Below are 16,651 nucleotides of genomic sequence, written 5' to 3'. Positions count from 1 at the left end.
ATTAGAATAGAATAGAATTTATTGTATTTATCATGACATGCTCCTAAGGGCATGTCAAGAAACTGGTCTTCCGTGATTACTAAAGGTGACTCAAAATTATAAAAGTTCACTCAAGGCCATTAGTGGAGCAGCTTGGTTTTGGGGGCAAGGAGAGCCCCACATAACCCACTTGTCCCCCAGGACCTAATGCATTTGTCAAACAAAAGTTCACTCAAGGTCATCAGGTATCAAAGTCATTAAAGGACGCTCACTGTCGCTCACTCATGAGTGATTAATATCATCCAAGGCCAAATTCGCCTGATAGGTCCCTTCAAACTTGCGCTTTGTTGACGTTTGGGCGATTTTTGTATGCCCTTGACCTGACGTTACCATTTTTCAAAACTGACGGTTTTTACTTCTGTTTGTTTGCAGATTGTTCGATGAGAAAATAATGGAATACAACGTGTACAAGGTGGAAACCATCGGAGATGCCTACATGGTGGTGTCAGGACTGCCCCAGAGAAATGGTAAGGGTCAGTTAAGTGCGCCTGAGGCTATAAAAAGTAATTGTTTAAGTAATCAGTCATTTTGTTCTACTACAACTACTCTCTCGTAAAGGGACACAGAAATAAACCATACTTATTGACTGGATTCTTCATAAGTTCGTTGACATTATTTTTTCCGGTAAAGCGCACGATTCAGTGCCCGCACACTTCAAACATTTGGTTTAATGGGTACAATAAAAAGTCTAGGCTTATAAAAAGTAAATATTTTTAACCAATGAATGTTAATATAATTAATGAAGATCTATCTAAAACGGTGAATGAACTGTTACAGTGATTGTATCATAATAACGCAAAGATTTGCATCATTCGCATCACCTGCATTCGGCGCCAATGCACAATGCTTGTGAGCCTTTAGTTTTTGCAAAGTAGACAGACACTATTACATGAAATGACTCAATAAGATGTAAAATAAATAAATATCTAACATGTTTGTTCCGTACAGTAAAATGATGGACAAACATTATGACGTTATTAATACTTCTAATTAATAGTCAGATGGATGATATATGATATAGCAGGTGTATGCTATACTGCAAAGCATGACACCCACCTCTGTAATGAATTTGTACGTTCGCCATCTGGGAAACCCCTATAGCTATGATACTTGTAATTATACTTATTATGAAACATAAATATAGCGGGATTCCCCACGAAACAAGTGAGAGTGATTTGATAATTGCACCACTTACTAAATGTTAAGGCCAAAACAGCTATAAAATTAATGAAGTAACAAAAGTGGTTAGCAGTTTTTTCCAAATCTGGTGCAGTAGTTTGCAACTTCTGGTTTTTTGCGATGATCCCTTAGCGATTTTGCTACAAGGGTTTACCTGAGGGTAATTACGGATTACTAATATTTAAATTGCGGATTAGTAATATTAGCTTATTAATATTCATTGCACGTGGTAGGTTGTGATAGGTGATTGAAACAATCTTTGTGGTTAGACAGTTGAATGGTCTTGGTGAAGTCCGTTTGATTGTCACACGGGCACGGGGTACATTTTGACATAACTAAATGAATGGAGATTAGTTACAATCAACATGACATATAGGTAAAGTTGTAATGCAGGCCATTCTAGCGGAGGCATTGAGGAGTGCCAGGTCCATTTAAAACACTATTAAAATGACATTACCATTACAACACATAAAGTTAAACTGTGTGTTACCTACAGTCTTAATTAGTGCCACTTTGCGCTACAAAGCTACTAGGTATTAATAAAGGTAAATTCTATACTATTACATCAAGATTATCTTTAGCTACATATCCTTAATTATGTGGGTTCATCACAATATACCAGTGAACTACCAACTTTGAACTACCAACCCTCGAATCGTTGACACCGTTGGGCAATTTTCACCTCAAATGGAAGGCCTATTGGTGCATCCATAATGCAGTTACTTTTTGCGGAGCTACGTTTCCAAGTGTCCGTAGCTAGCAAAATGTTAAGTAAGCAGTCCCAAAGTTGAAGTTAAATAATGAGTTGCATTCTCTCAGAGTAAGTACAAATGAGTAGGTCATCTTCATAGAAACGCACCGAGCGTGGTTTGTATGTGAGCGCACTCACATACAAACCGCGCCCGTGCGTTTCTATGAAGATGACCTACTCATTTGTATTTACTCTGATTCTGTTGTTCCATAAAAAGTAACTGTGGTGTGGATGCACCTGATCAACAGTAGATTTCCCGTGGCTGAAATAATGATGATGAAAACAATAAAATTGCATTTAATTTTTCATAATTCATAATTCATAATTCTTTATTGCTTCATTTGGTGAGAAGGTCTTAAGCTAATACATACGTAAGTATACATCCTCAAATGAACCCTGACAGGGTATTACAATATTTAGTTATTAATAAAATTATATCACTAAAATTTAAGAAGAAATACTAAAAATAAATTATGCATGCTTAAAAATTTCATAATCCAATTCATAACATTTAAATTCCAGTTCATTATTTAATGTCAATACTAATAATCATGTTAAAATTAATAATATGTTCAAAATAATAATATTAATAAAAATAGTATTACTCAATGGTTACAATTTGTCGTCATAATACTCCTTTAAGCAATAATATGCCTTACTTAATAACAATTCTTTTAATCTTTGTTCGAAGTTTTTACCTTGGAGGGTTTTGATTGAGTTGGGCAAGTGGTTATAGATTTTAATTGCCATAAATAGTGGACCATTGTTGTACAGTGTCAAACGGGATGGAGGCAGTACTAAATTATTTTCTCGTCGAGAGTTTTGTTTTCCAGGTAGGTCACCAATTTTTTTAAAATATTGGGGATATTTTTTCACTAGTCGCCCTAACTCAAAGATATACATACACGTCACAGTGAGAACCTTTAAGTGCACAAATATCTGCCTGCATGATTGTCTCGGAGCTGTGTGTGTTATGATCCTAAGGCAGCGTTTCTGCAGGATTAGTACGGTTTGTACGTTAGTAGCGTTGCCCCACAGTACCACTCCGTACCTTATCCAGGCTGCGGCATGACTATGATACGCGGTAAGTGCACACTCTACGTTTGTACCCTTTCTGAGTTCGCGCAGCGCATATGAGAATCGACTCAGTTTACCCACTAAAGTATCAACATGATTCTTCCAACTTAGAGTCGCGTCTATAGAGATACCCAGCAGCTTAAAGTCTTTGACTTCCTCGATGTTTTGTCCATCGTGAGTTAAATTAAAGGATATTCCCGATCTTTGATATGGCCGGAACTGCATCAATTTGGTTTTCTCAATATTTAGTGTTAAGCCTATATCTTTTAAATGTGATTTAATTTCATGAAGTGCTTCTGTTAATGTGTTATTCAGACTGCTCAAATTATCGTAACTGCAAGAGACCAAGAGTGTTGCATCGTCTGCAAATAGGACCACTTTGTGGCGTACCGCAGAGGGAAGGTTATTGATGTAAATTAAGAAAAGTAAACATCCGAGCACGCTTCCTTGTGGTATAGACCCTGATACTAGCTCTGCAGGAGAGCGAACCTGACTAATAACGCGCGTTGTTTCGTGATAATGTTGCACTTCAACAAGTTGCTTTCTTTGGCTTAAATATGAGGCGAGCCATTCTCTTGCTACCCCACGAATTCCGACGGATTGTAACTTTTGTAAGAGTACACTGTGAAGGACCCTGTCATAAGCTTTGGACAAATCCATAAAAATTGCTACGGCGCACATATTTTTATTTAGAATTTCGAGTACTTCTACAACAATATCAAATACAGCCGAAGTCGTCGAGCGGTTCTTGCGAAATCCATGTTGGTTTTTGTTGAAAACGTCATTTTTTTCTAAGAATTTATACATTCTTTGGCATATAATTTTCTCAAATAACTTTGATATTACTGAAAGGAGTGCGATGGGGCGGTAATTTGAAGGATCTGACTTATCGGCCTTTTTGAATATAGGTTTGATAACAGCTAGTTTAAGAGATTCTGGAAATTTACCCTCACTATAAGATTGGTTAATTAGCAATGTTAGAGGTTTTACAAATTCGTCAATACAGTGCACTAGGAGCGTAGCCGGAATCTCATCGTGGCCAAAAGTGTTATTTCGTTTTAAGCCTAGGATAGCTTTTTTTACCTCTATATTAGATACGCTGCCCAAGTAAAATGAGTTGAGCAAAGAGTTTGCACTGTAGTAGTGTGTTTGATTGTCAACAGGGTTTATAGATCTATAGTAGGTATTAAATATATTTGCAATCTCAGTTGGGCAGGTAGTAATGTTATTATTGACATTCAAAGTAATGTTTTCGTGTTTTTGTTTATTTAATTTTAATTTTTCGTTGATCATACTCCACATTGTTTTATATTTATTCTTAGAGGATTTTATTCTATGTATATTCGATTTTCTTTTTTCTGTACATATAATTTTCTTTAGTATTTTACAATATAATTTTGAGTATGTTTTTAAAGACTCGTTTTCGAATTTAGTTAAGAGGTAGCGTAGGATTCGCTTATGATAGCAACTCTTTCTTATACCTTTAGTAATCCATTTTGTTTTTCGTGTACTTTTTATTATAATTGTTTTGTGCGGTATGTATTTGTCTAATAATGCTTTTATTTTGGTATGAAATACATTATAATTTATATTAATATCATTTTTTGGAATTAATAAGTTATGCCAAGGAATTGTTTGCAATTCGGATTTGAAATGAGACATGTAATTATTGCTAAATATCCGTTTTTTTATTTTGTGTCCAATTTTATTATCACATATTTTGCGGTCTAGAGAGATTTTTCCAATCAATGAGTTATGATCTGATAACTGGAATTTTTTAACCTCTGACTGTATACTTACATTTCTACTAACTATAATCTGATCAATGCACGTTGAGCTATTTGGTGTTTCACGTGTAGGTGTATCAATTAAACATTTCAGACCAAACGAATTCAATATATTAATGAATCGGCACGCGATAGGGGAGTTTTTTGTTATATCTATATTAATGTCTCCAGCTATGATTATTTGTTTTGTAATTGAATGTTTTGTGATGTGGTTTAGCAAAGACTGTATTTGTGTAAAGAACTTTTCTATCTCTCTATCTGTGCGGTAGATGGATATTATTAGAAAATTATATTCCACTAATTCAATGGCACATAATTCTACGACAAATTCTTCCGTAAATGCTTGTATGTCTAATCTTTCTTTAGTTTTAATATTATGGCGTGTAAATATTGCAACTCCACCGTGTATATGGTTTTGTCGCAAGTATTTAGCTCGTAAATCATAACCCTCCAATGTATATAATTGATAATTTACAGGTTTTAGCCAATGTTCACTTAGCATAATTATATCAATGTCATCATATTCGTTCAAAAATATATTTAGATAATCAATTTTATTAGTAAGGCATTGGATGTTTTGGCATAAAATTGTACAATGTTTAGGCACGAAAGGAATGATTTTTTATATTATCCATAATTTTCTGATCTGTGGTTGCTGAACAGTCAGAAATGTCACTTAAGTTACAGTCATCTTTTAATGCAGTATCATAATAATATGATATTGTCAGAATTTGTTCATAAAGGTCATCTACAATTACTTTAATACCCCTATTATTGATTTTACCATATTTTCTTGTGAACATGTCGAATGTATATTCTATATTTTTGTTAGAATCTAGAATAAAACAGTATTGATAAATTAAATTGTCCTGATATAAAAGACTATTGAATCTTTCAATTCGCATGTTGAACATATTTGAATGGTAGTTAAGTTTGAATGTTGGCAAGCAAATTATTATATTTGTCTGCTGAACAGTTAAGAGTTTTAGCCTAATTTCATTAACTAAATGTACATAATTTTTTGTAATATTAAAATCTTTTTCTCCTAACATAATAACACAAAAATCGTTTAAGGTAAAATGTTTTAGTTTTTGTTGTAGTCCATTGAGTACCTGACTTATGTTAGCTCCGGGCATACGATAGTGACACATATCCAGGTGTTCTAAACGGCTTCTAACTATTCTTGCGGGTTTGCTGTGGTTAATAGTACTTATCACGCACATTTTACTCTTTCTGGAGTCGAGGTTGTTTGGATCCTTCTTGCATATAATGGATTTGGTGGTCATGTTCATGGGGTGTGGTGATGTTCTGATTGGGTGAGTTTTCGCAGGCAGTTCCTCAAGTTTGCCATTTGAAGAGCTTTTTAAACAGTCTTTGTTAACGCTTTTCTTCTTATTTAGCTTGGTGAGTCTTGTGATGGGTGTTGATGCATTAGAAATATTATTTCTAGTGCTATTATTGAGATCATCTATACCAAAAGTCTTGTATAGTTTTATGATTTTGTCTCGTTCTTCAATTTTCCTAATTAGTGCCATATTTGTTGTATTCAAGTTGTCAATTTCATTGTTTGCTATTATTAATTCAGCTTGCAATCTTTTTATTTCGTCCTTTAAATCAGTGATTTCATTTCTTTCAGCTGTCGCGTCTGGTAGGCTATGCGAAGTTTTGTTAAAGCTTAACGCAGAGGCATCGTTTGTAGATAAATACGACGTTGATAAATCAGGCAAAGAAGCCTGTTTTCTTGGTTTTCGTAATGTGATAAAGCTTCTTTCAGGGTCTGTATTTTCGTCCGATGATAAAGCCTCAAAAGAGTTTTCGGTGGAGATATTTATCTGTTCAGTTGAAATTTGTTGAGGATTTTTTTGATAGCTGCAGGCATCGCACTGGCATTTTTTCCTACTTTCAGATGTCATTAGATAGAATAGTTTTTGACTTATACTAGTGCAGTCCAAATGTATATAGTTTTGGCACTTAGCACATATAATGAAGTCTCTTCTTACTATTTTCTGTGAACATTTTTTGCATATGTTTGCCATTGTAGTTTATGTCCACACTGCTGCCGTGTAGTTATGTCCGGTTTACTCACGCGTCAAAGGTCCGTGCGCGCGCTCAGTGACTGTGCGCGTGCGTGACTCACGCTGCTGCCGGCCGCCGTTACACCGGGGCGAGCGGNTTGTAAGTAGTTTATGTCCACACTGCTGCCGTGTAGTTATGTCCGGTTTCTCTCTGCCACAGATAACCGTCACGCCTCAGAGATAGCTGACATGTCTCTATCCCTGATGCGGAGTCTGGAGGGGGCCAACGTGCCCCACAGGCCAGAGGATCCCCTCAGGATCCGGGCGGGGGTCAATACTGGCCCCTGCGTCGCGGGGGTCGTGGGCACCACCATGCCGAGGTACTGCCTGTTTGGAGACACCATCAACACTGCCAGTCGGATGGAAAGCACTGGAGAACGTGAGTTGTTATCGAATATTCAAATCAAATGATATCAAATGTCTTTATATATTTTTGACCCTAGCAGCCGCCCGCGACTTCGTACGCGTGGATCCCGTTTTACCCCCTTAGGAGTTGAATTTTGCAAAATCCCGTCTTAGTGAGCACCTACGTTCTAAAAATAACCCCCATGTAAAATTTGAGACTTGTAGTTTTTGGGATTTCGTGATGAGTGAGTGAGTCAGTCAGTGACATTTCGCTTTTATAGATATAGATAACAACAGAGTTCATGATACTGGTCGCATTAATTTGGTCAGCCAATTAAAGCAAAGTTTGTACTATCAGTATCATAATAAATAAGTACTTTTTCTGTAAATGCATTCCTACAAATAATAAACATTTACGAGTAAAACTGCCATTCCGACACACCATGTCCTTGCCCACGAAATTAATTCTAATATCGTGCGGGGAATTAACCTAACAGTAGCCAAATTCAAGGCCAATTTTTAATTATCGTTTACGTATCGGTCGTTCCCTCCTCATAAATATTATGCAATGCAATAAAATATTCAATTTTGAGGTTACGGAAATACATCACTAAAATATTTTTACATAACACGTATTCGCTCCTAATGAAGGCGCTTTAGAATTCCCAAATAAAGTTTTTTTTTACTTACAAAAGCTACTAAATTATGACATTTGGCGCGTGTCTCAATAAAACCGGGATTACCCGGTTTTTGTGGCCAAGATAGTAGTGGGTTTGTTAGGACACACCCAACATCTGGTTTTATTGAAAACCAGCTGCATAGCTAGGGTTTAACCCCATCATGACATGTTATTAGTTGACTGACCTTAATTTTCTTTAATTAATTTCTTCTTATTTCCCCAACAAATATTTCTGCCAAGCGTGGAGATTAAGGCAAAACCAGCAGTGGACTATAAGCCTAGGCGCAGACCACTGACTTTTAGTTGGCCGATGTTGGGCCCGATTCTAATTTGTATAAAGAATCGGCCGATACCAAATCGGTGTAATGTGCGCACTTTCATACATCTCCATACTGATTAACAGCCCGACTCAACTATCGGCCAACTAAAAGACGGTGGTCTGCGTCTAGGTTAAAGGGCTGTTGATGATTATGATAATCATATTTCCCCCATTCTGAATTCATGGCAATTAAAAGTAAAATAAGCTAAATAACCAAGTCTCTTTCAATGTTTTCTGCCATTATAGTCTCTCCCATAGTTAAAATTAACGCTCGTTACATTTATGAGGCTTTTTAAAACAACAACTTAAATGAAACAAAGCTTTAATTAAACTAATTTGAAAGTCAGCTTATATTAATATAAAGATAATCATAATAAACAACGCATTCATAATAATAGACTTTTCTTAGATTTGGGTCCATTATAGAATCATATTGGATTTCCTACTGTCTTGTTTATGGGCCGAGCACCGGGCTCCTCCAACTGACTGTATTTTTCTTCTAAATAATAAAAAAATACCACAAAACGTTTCATTCGTCCTCGTCCTTATAATTCCTAGTACAGCTAAATTGTTTCCAGACACAGAGATAACCATTAGAGGATAAAAAGTATTTTCTTCATTTCCTGGAGATGACCGACGCCTTTCTAAAGAGGATTCTATAAAACCACAAAAAACACGATTAACCAATGTTACTACAGGTTGTGCATTCTGCATGCGTGTACCATGATATCATCAGTGCGTCAAGAAAAGTTCGCAAACCAGGGTAATATACAAATCCGCATTACGGATTATCCTGATTTTGCAATATTGAATCATTTTACGATTCTGTTGTCGCACAGTACAGTTGTGGTACAGTCGACAGCACGTCAGTCTAACAGTTTTATTGAAAAATCGCACCTATTGAACCTGTAATAAGATGCCAAAGAGTTTGGCTGCATGTGCCATCGCTTGTACAACAACAAGAACAACGAGTATAAGGCATCGGACACTACTAGACAATTTAAAATTTGATATCCCAAGACACTACTACACAATAATATACAATTTAAAATTTCATACCCCCAATCAAAACGCTTTTGTGTATGGCGACTAAAAAACAGATGACTCTTAAAAATTATACTTATTACTAGAGAAAATACTTTTAAAACCAGACAATATTTTGAACTAAATCTTTTATCATCATTAATATCAATAGCATCATTTATTTATTTATTTAATTTATTTAGGTATTTTCTTTATTAGGAAAACATACAGCTTTTATTATGATACAAGTAGCATAAAAATAAGTCTTATACAAGCCTATGAGTTTTCACTGATAATTTAAAATTGAAAACTGAAATTATAGCATAACTTAAATCTCAAAGGAGCTGCAAAGAGAAAAAACCTTAGCTTTTTTAATCAGCCAGAATCTACTGTACCTAATCACAAATAAATTAAAGACCTTGAAAATGGTATCGCTAACACTGGTAACAGCACCCATCAGTGTGACCATACCCTTAGCCGCGTAACATGTTGCAACGAGCGGGATTCCCTTCCTTCGTAAGGCTCTGCATAAATTAATTACTCAGTAACCGGTAACTTTGATCGTCTATTTTTAACTTCGATGTGTAATACGGGCTTATTTCGTAAACTGGCATCCCTGATGACACTTGCGGTTTGGTTATGAAATATAAAAGGGCCTAGTTTAAGTTTAGTACCGTTTTAAATTTATTGATCCTGCCCAAATATTTCGTGATTCACTTGCCGGATGTGGGGGAGGAACTCGTGTCAGTGTCAAATGGAATGTGATGTCACACTTGATTATGTTAAGACATACTACGGATTTTCTTACTTTGTATCTTTATTATTAACAGGTCAAATAGCCTAGGCGCAGACCATCAACTTTTAGTTGGCCGATAGTTGTACCCGATTTTAAATTGTATGAATGAAGAATCGGCCAAATCGAATCGGTGTAATGTGCGCACTTCCATACATGCCCATACTGATCAACTGCCCGACTAAACTATCGGCCGACGAAGCGGAGCATGACTCTCTCTAATTCACCAAAGACAAAACCCCCATTCTTGCCAGATGTTTGCTTATTTGGTCCCTTTTGCTGTGACTGTGGTTCTAGCAGATTAGATATTATAACAAATATCAAAATCAGTAGAATTAATTAGTTTTCAATGGTTGTTCTAAAGATTAATCTTTCTTTTCAGCAATGAAAATCCACATATCCCAGTCGACTAAAAAGGCCCTGGACGAAATTGGAAACTACGAGGTAGAGTCTCGAGGTCTTATAGATATACCGGTAAGTTCATCATCATCATCATCATCATCATCATGTCAGCCATAGAACGTCCACTGCTGAACATAGGCCTCCCCTAATGCTTTCCACGTTGATCGATTGGTAGCAGCCTGCTTCCAGCGTTTCCCTGCTATCTTTACGATGTCGTCGGTCCACCTTGCAGGTGGACGTCTCACGCTGCGCCTTAGGGTTCGGGATCGGTAAGTTAGTAACTTTCAATTACGAGTACCTACATAATCCAGATTTATGTTTGAGTAATCACTACACAGTACACACACAATATCCGACTTTTGGGTGAAGTTTATTATTTTTCTGGAAGTAAAGAAATCGGTTACAGTTTATCCATTTTCATACAAAATGAATGCGGGAACTCACTTCCTAGTCTCTATCTATCTTTATTTTATAATTATTGAATCGTTTAATAATGACATTTCCACAAATCTCAATTTGTACATTAATTTGTTTTGAAACTATTAAGATCGTCGTTCTGTCTCCTTCCTAAAGTTGCTGTGCCCTAACTGGGTCCACATTGTATAACTGCATAAATTGTAAGACCTAATGTGAATGTGCTAATTTGGTTATGCAATAAACGATTGAGTATTGAGTATAGTCCTAGTTAGTTGAAATAAATTAATTACAAAATAAATGGCACTATTTGTGTCTGCTTGTTTGTAAACTGAAAAGGCTATTATATTACTTGTGTATGTCTCTTGGGCCGAGGTTCAATTGTTATTTTACATGATTTCAGGGCAAAGGCACCATGGAAACGTTCTGGTTGGTCAACAAAATAGGCGGCATCCAATCTCAGACGCTGTGCAGCCGGCGGCTTAACGACTATGACGCGAACCTCCTGGAGTTACTTATTAGGCCATGATTTTAATTTATTCATAGTTATGCTTTATCTATGTATCCTGTATTATAAACAGGAATTGTAAAACCGATTGGTATAGGACTTTAGAGGCGATATTTGCACAATAGAACGGGACTATGGGAATAATTCCCACCTCTCATTCCCACCGCTGCAACTCCTGTGAAGTAAGGATCTACTTTGCCCAATACCTCTAGTATATCGGGTATTAGGATATCGGATGTCGGATTGCAAGGGTAGTTTGATCCCCGACAGCTGGACTACATTATGGTGAACCCATTGGTAGACCATTAGATTAGAAATTGTGTGCACCACAAATTACTAAAAGCAAAATACTATCTAATACATAAAAAAATATATCGCCTCGTCAACTTTGGGTCCACAAACTTGAGATGTGACGTGTTTCAGTCAGTATTAATAATAATATTTGAAACTTTGTCGTTATTAAGATCAATTTACCGTGATCGTGAAACAAGGTAGAGTATGAAATAAAGTTTAGTATAAAAGGAAGTGATTGAAAAAGCAAGCGTAATTTGTGCACGTAAGTGATTGAAGAAGCCTAAGGCTGGGTTGCAACATCTTACTTTGACTTTCACAAACGTCAAAAATCTGTCAAACTCCATACAAAAAGCACCGGTTAGTGTTAAAGTTACGGTCAAAGTAAGTTGGTGCAACTCAGCCTTAGTTAAAAATCAGTTGCACAGACTATGGCATATCAATCTAGTAGAGTAAGAGCTAGTGAACGCCAGACCTACGTCATTTTATAAAAGCTGAAAGTTTGTCAGCGTTAATGGTATAACTTTAGTAGAATTACAGTTTATTGAATATACAGAAAAAGTCAACGTAAAGGTTAGACTTACGTTATACCATAAAATCAGATTTTTTATGTATAATATTTGGGCATTAATTAGAAGTATTTTCCCCAACAGCCAGACAGTTCCAAGTCTTTGCTTAACAGTTTTTTTAGGGTAGCTCCCAAAGCCACCATGACCCAAATTTCATAATTCACCAACATTATTATCCCATATAATATTGGGAGCATACGCTGACAATGTTTCAGCTTTTATAAAATGACGTAGGTCTGGCATACACTAGCTCTTAGTCTATAGACACTGGCACCTTATGCCTGTCTAATAGATGCGTTTTTAAATCAAAAATGTATAGACTGATGTGCTTGCGACTGTACAACTTGACTGAAATCTTGAATGGTAAAATCTCTAAATTAATTTAACTATCTTAAATAATATTATTAATTATTTAATCTAACATTTTAGTAAATACTTGACTTATTTAGATAAATGGTTATCTATATAAATAATAAAAAAGATGTAACTTCTACTACTATTTGGAAAGTCCGGATTTAGCATTAATGTAAACAACGATAAATGTTTAAAAATTTAGAAAATGGCAAACATTATTGTTATTGTTTTCAAAATAACAACGATTTATGAACAGGCATATAACAAAAGAACTTTCAAACGGATTTTAAGACAAGTTTACCAAAAAGGTCATTCACCTACTTTAAAAGTAAAAAAATAAACGTTTTTTTTGTTTCTACAGGGATCAATCCCTTTGGAACAATGGCAGCTGTGTTATTTACTTTATTTTATTTGCGTTTAGTAACATAAATGGTTTAGAGGATCAACAGGATTTGGATATCGATGCTTTGAAAAGTTATAGCTAAGGATACCATAATATGTATTATACGAGTATGGACGTCGTGTTTTGTTAGCCTAGACGCAGACCATCGATTTTTCGTCGGCCGATATTTTAGTAGGGCAGTTGATCAGTATGGGCATGTATGGAAGTGCGCACATTACGCCGATTCGATTTGGCTGATTCTTCATACAATTTAAAATCGGGCACAACTATCGGTCAACTAAAAATCGGTGGTCTGCGCCTAGTCTTAGCTCATAGATAGATGAACTAGGTATTCATAGTTGAAGGAAATTGCGAGTTAAGTACCTACGTTGTTTTTACAAAAATCGTTCAATATCTTCATGTGAGTTATTTTCATTGTATCTCTACATGTAGAGCAAGTAGCCTAAATTTTAAAAACTCATTGAATGTAAAAACTTTATGTAATATTATTAGGTAGGTACTTACTAATAATATATGGCATTGTTAAACTTAAGATATCAAAATATGTGTAACGAATAAATATTTTAGGTTATTAGGTACTAATTCATACTTTAATTAACTTATAAAGTAGGAAAACATTATAATCATTTGTTATTAATTGAATTTGATTATTGATTTTATTCTGGAAATTCCATTAAAAGATCAATAAACTTTTAATTTCTATGTATAAATATAAATTATCTAATTAGATTAAATAAAGCACTTGTTCAATATTTCGTGCCGTCGTTTATAATATTGAATTAAATGATATTTAAATTTTAATTAAGTTGTATGTAAATACCTAAATATTTACTTAGAATAAGGATCTATAATATATTATATATTTTTATCACTGTTACTATGAATTCAACTCTGTGAGTAGAAAATTGAAATGTTACTTATAAATATAATATTACAGGTGGTGTATGAATTTAATAAGTACGGTTATTTTATTGTAGTGAAAAGCCCAAATAAATGTAGGTGTTGATATTGTCAATTAATTAAATATTTTCAACGATAAGTTTTATTTATTTTTATGTCTGATGATACGGGATTGATTCAACAGTTAGGTACATCTAACAGCATAATAACTATCCCACCAAAAACATTCTGTAAAAAACTAGCCAAGTCTCGATGGAGCTGCTTGTTTATCTCTAAAAAGTAATGAAATCTAGACAAAGTCGTGCCAAGTCTATGGTTCTTTACTGCGATTTCTTTATTATTATAGTTAATGTTGTGTGACTTGGCCGTTGAAGGGTACAAAACCAGGTGCTCCATGACACCATTGCACCAATCTGTTGCCAGAACCACTACCCATTGACGATGGGAAATTGCCACTTGGAAAACGTTGATTTAATAACCAGTGAATTGTAGGCTTAATAAAGCTGCGTATTTCAATAATACTTATGCATGATTATTGATTATCTTAATAAAGATTGTTCAACGGCCAAGTCACACAACATTAACTATAATAATAAAGAAATCGCAGTAAAGAACCATAGACTTGGCACGACTTTGTCTAGATTTCATTACTTTTTAGAGATAAACAAGCAGCTCCATCGAGACTTGGCTAGTTTTTTACAGAATGTTTTTGGTGGGATAGTTATTATGCTGTTAGATGTACCTAACTGTTGAATCAATCCCGTATCATCAGACATAAAAATAAATAAAACTTATCGTTGAAAATATTTAATTAATTGACAATATCAACACCTACATTTATTTGGGCTTTTCACTACAATAAAATAACCGTACTTATTAAATTCATACACCACCTGTAATATTATATTTATAAGTAACATTTCAATTTTCTACTCACAGAGTTGAATTCATAGTAACAGTGATAAAAATATATAATATATTATAGATCCTTATTCTAAGTAAATATTTAGGTATTTACATACAACTTAATTAAAATTTAAATATCATTTAATTCAATATTATAAACGACGGCACGAAATATTGAACAAGTGCTTTATTTAATCTAATTAGATAATTTATATTTATACATAGAAATTAAAAGTTTATTGATCTTTTAATGGAATTTCCAGAATAAAATCAATAATCAAATTCAATTAATAACAAATGATTATAATGTTTTCCTACTTTATAAGTTAATTAAAGTATGAATTAGTACCTAATAACCTAAAATATTTATTCGTTACACATATTTTGATATCTTAAGTTTAACAATGCCATATATTATTAGTAAGTACCTACCTAATAATATTACATAAAGTTTTTACATTCAATGAGTTTTTAAAATTTAGGCTACTTGCTCTACATGTAGAGATACAATGAAAATAACTCACATGAAGATATTGAACGATTTTTGTAAAAACAACGTAGGTACTTAACTCGCAATTTCCTTCAACTATGAATACCTAGTTCATCTATCTATGAGCTAAGACTAGGCGCAGACCACCGATTTTTAGTTGACCGATAGTTGTGCCCGATTTTAAATTGTATGAAGAATCAGCCAAATCGAATCGGCGTAATGTGCGCACTTCCATACATGCCCATACTGATCAACTGCCCTACTAAAATATCGGCCGACGAAAAATCGATGGTCTGCGTCTAGGCTAACAAAACACGACGTCCATACTCGTATAATACATATTATGGTATCCTTAGCTATAACTTTTCAAAGCATCGATATCCAAATCCTGTTGATCCTCTAAACCATTTATGTTACTAAACGCAAATAAAATAAAGTAAATAACACAGCTGCCATTGTTCCAAAGGGATTGATCCCTGTAGANTTTTTTAATACGCTTTTATATGTTCAAATACATAGCTTTTCACAGTAATCCAATAGATTTTCCTTTACTATGTTATAGTTCTTATTTTTACGTAATTACGTCATGTGAATAATTGCTCCGTCCATTTTTATACATCTGTTGACCATTTGATAATATATTAAAACAGATTTATCAATAATCCAACAAAGTTTCGAACGTTAACTATACTTTTAAGGATATACTGCACGCGGGCAATGTAGTTCGCGGGCTAAAGTCAGCGATACGCTCTTATTATTACTTCCGTTAGGTTGACATTTCAAGTAACAAACCCATCCTTATCACTCGCGCGTAATTGTATTGCTGTCGCACTCGCACACTCACGCGCATGTTGCATAGTTGATAAAGATGGGTCATTGGACGAAATTCTACGTACTCGGCGACCGGGCTAAATAGTTGTTTGTAGTAGTTACTAATTGTTGCAGACAGGGAACATCTAATTTACGCTTCTGAATAATAAGTTAAAAACACTGTGACGTGATTAAAACCAAAATCACAAACTAAGCATGCATTGTCAAAAAAGTTAAATAAAAATGAAAAAAAAAAAAAAACTTCAAAACAAAACACACGTATTCATGGTCAGGACAAAATCCATTATGTGATCGATATTTAATTAATTTAGTTGCGTATCGCTTAGTGGTGCAATTCGAGGGTTCACGGGCTATATTTGCATTAAGCGACATCTAGGGCGATATTGAGTTATATTCGGATTTGCGAGAATTTTCTGCGTTGTTTGAGCTCGGTTTGTAGCGGTCTGAACACTTTATTGTCGCTTGAAACTTAGGTCTAGTCCGAATCTAGTTTGTCTGATACGACATAAATTGTAG

The 16,651-nt window shown here is 34.7% G+C and overlaps 1 protein-coding gene across 2 annotated transcripts in view; it reads left to right on the top strand.

The window, feature by feature from the left end:
- The window catches only part of LOC114355029 (receptor-type guanylate cyclase gcy-25), a 69,785-nt gene extending 57,598 nt beyond the window's left edge, over nt 1-12,187 (top strand). For both annotated transcript variants that reach the window (XM_028307683.1, XM_028307682.1), the window contains 4 exons: nt 412-506; nt 7,069-7,287; nt 10,450-10,541; nt 11,287-12,187. In XM_028307683.1, the coding sequence (XP_028163484.1) occupies nt 412-506; nt 7,069-7,287; nt 10,450-10,541; nt 11,287-11,412 (532 nt within the window). In that variant the 3' untranslated portion in view covers nt 11,413-12,187. The remainder of the gene's footprint in view (nt 1-411; nt 507-7,068; nt 7,288-10,449; nt 10,542-11,286) is intronic.
- Nucleotides 12,188-16,651: the final 4,464 nt, after the last annotated feature.

Source organism: Ostrinia furnacalis, unplaced genomic scaffold (genome assembly GCF_004193835.3).
Source record: "Ostrinia furnacalis isolate ACB-3 unplaced genomic scaffold, ASM419383v2 OfSCF2311, whole genome shotgun sequence".
In the NCBI taxonomy this organism is placed as follows: Eukaryota; Metazoa; Arthropoda; class Insecta; order Lepidoptera; family Crambidae; genus Ostrinia; species Ostrinia furnacalis.
This window is presented reverse-complemented; position numbering and strand designations above follow the sequence as displayed.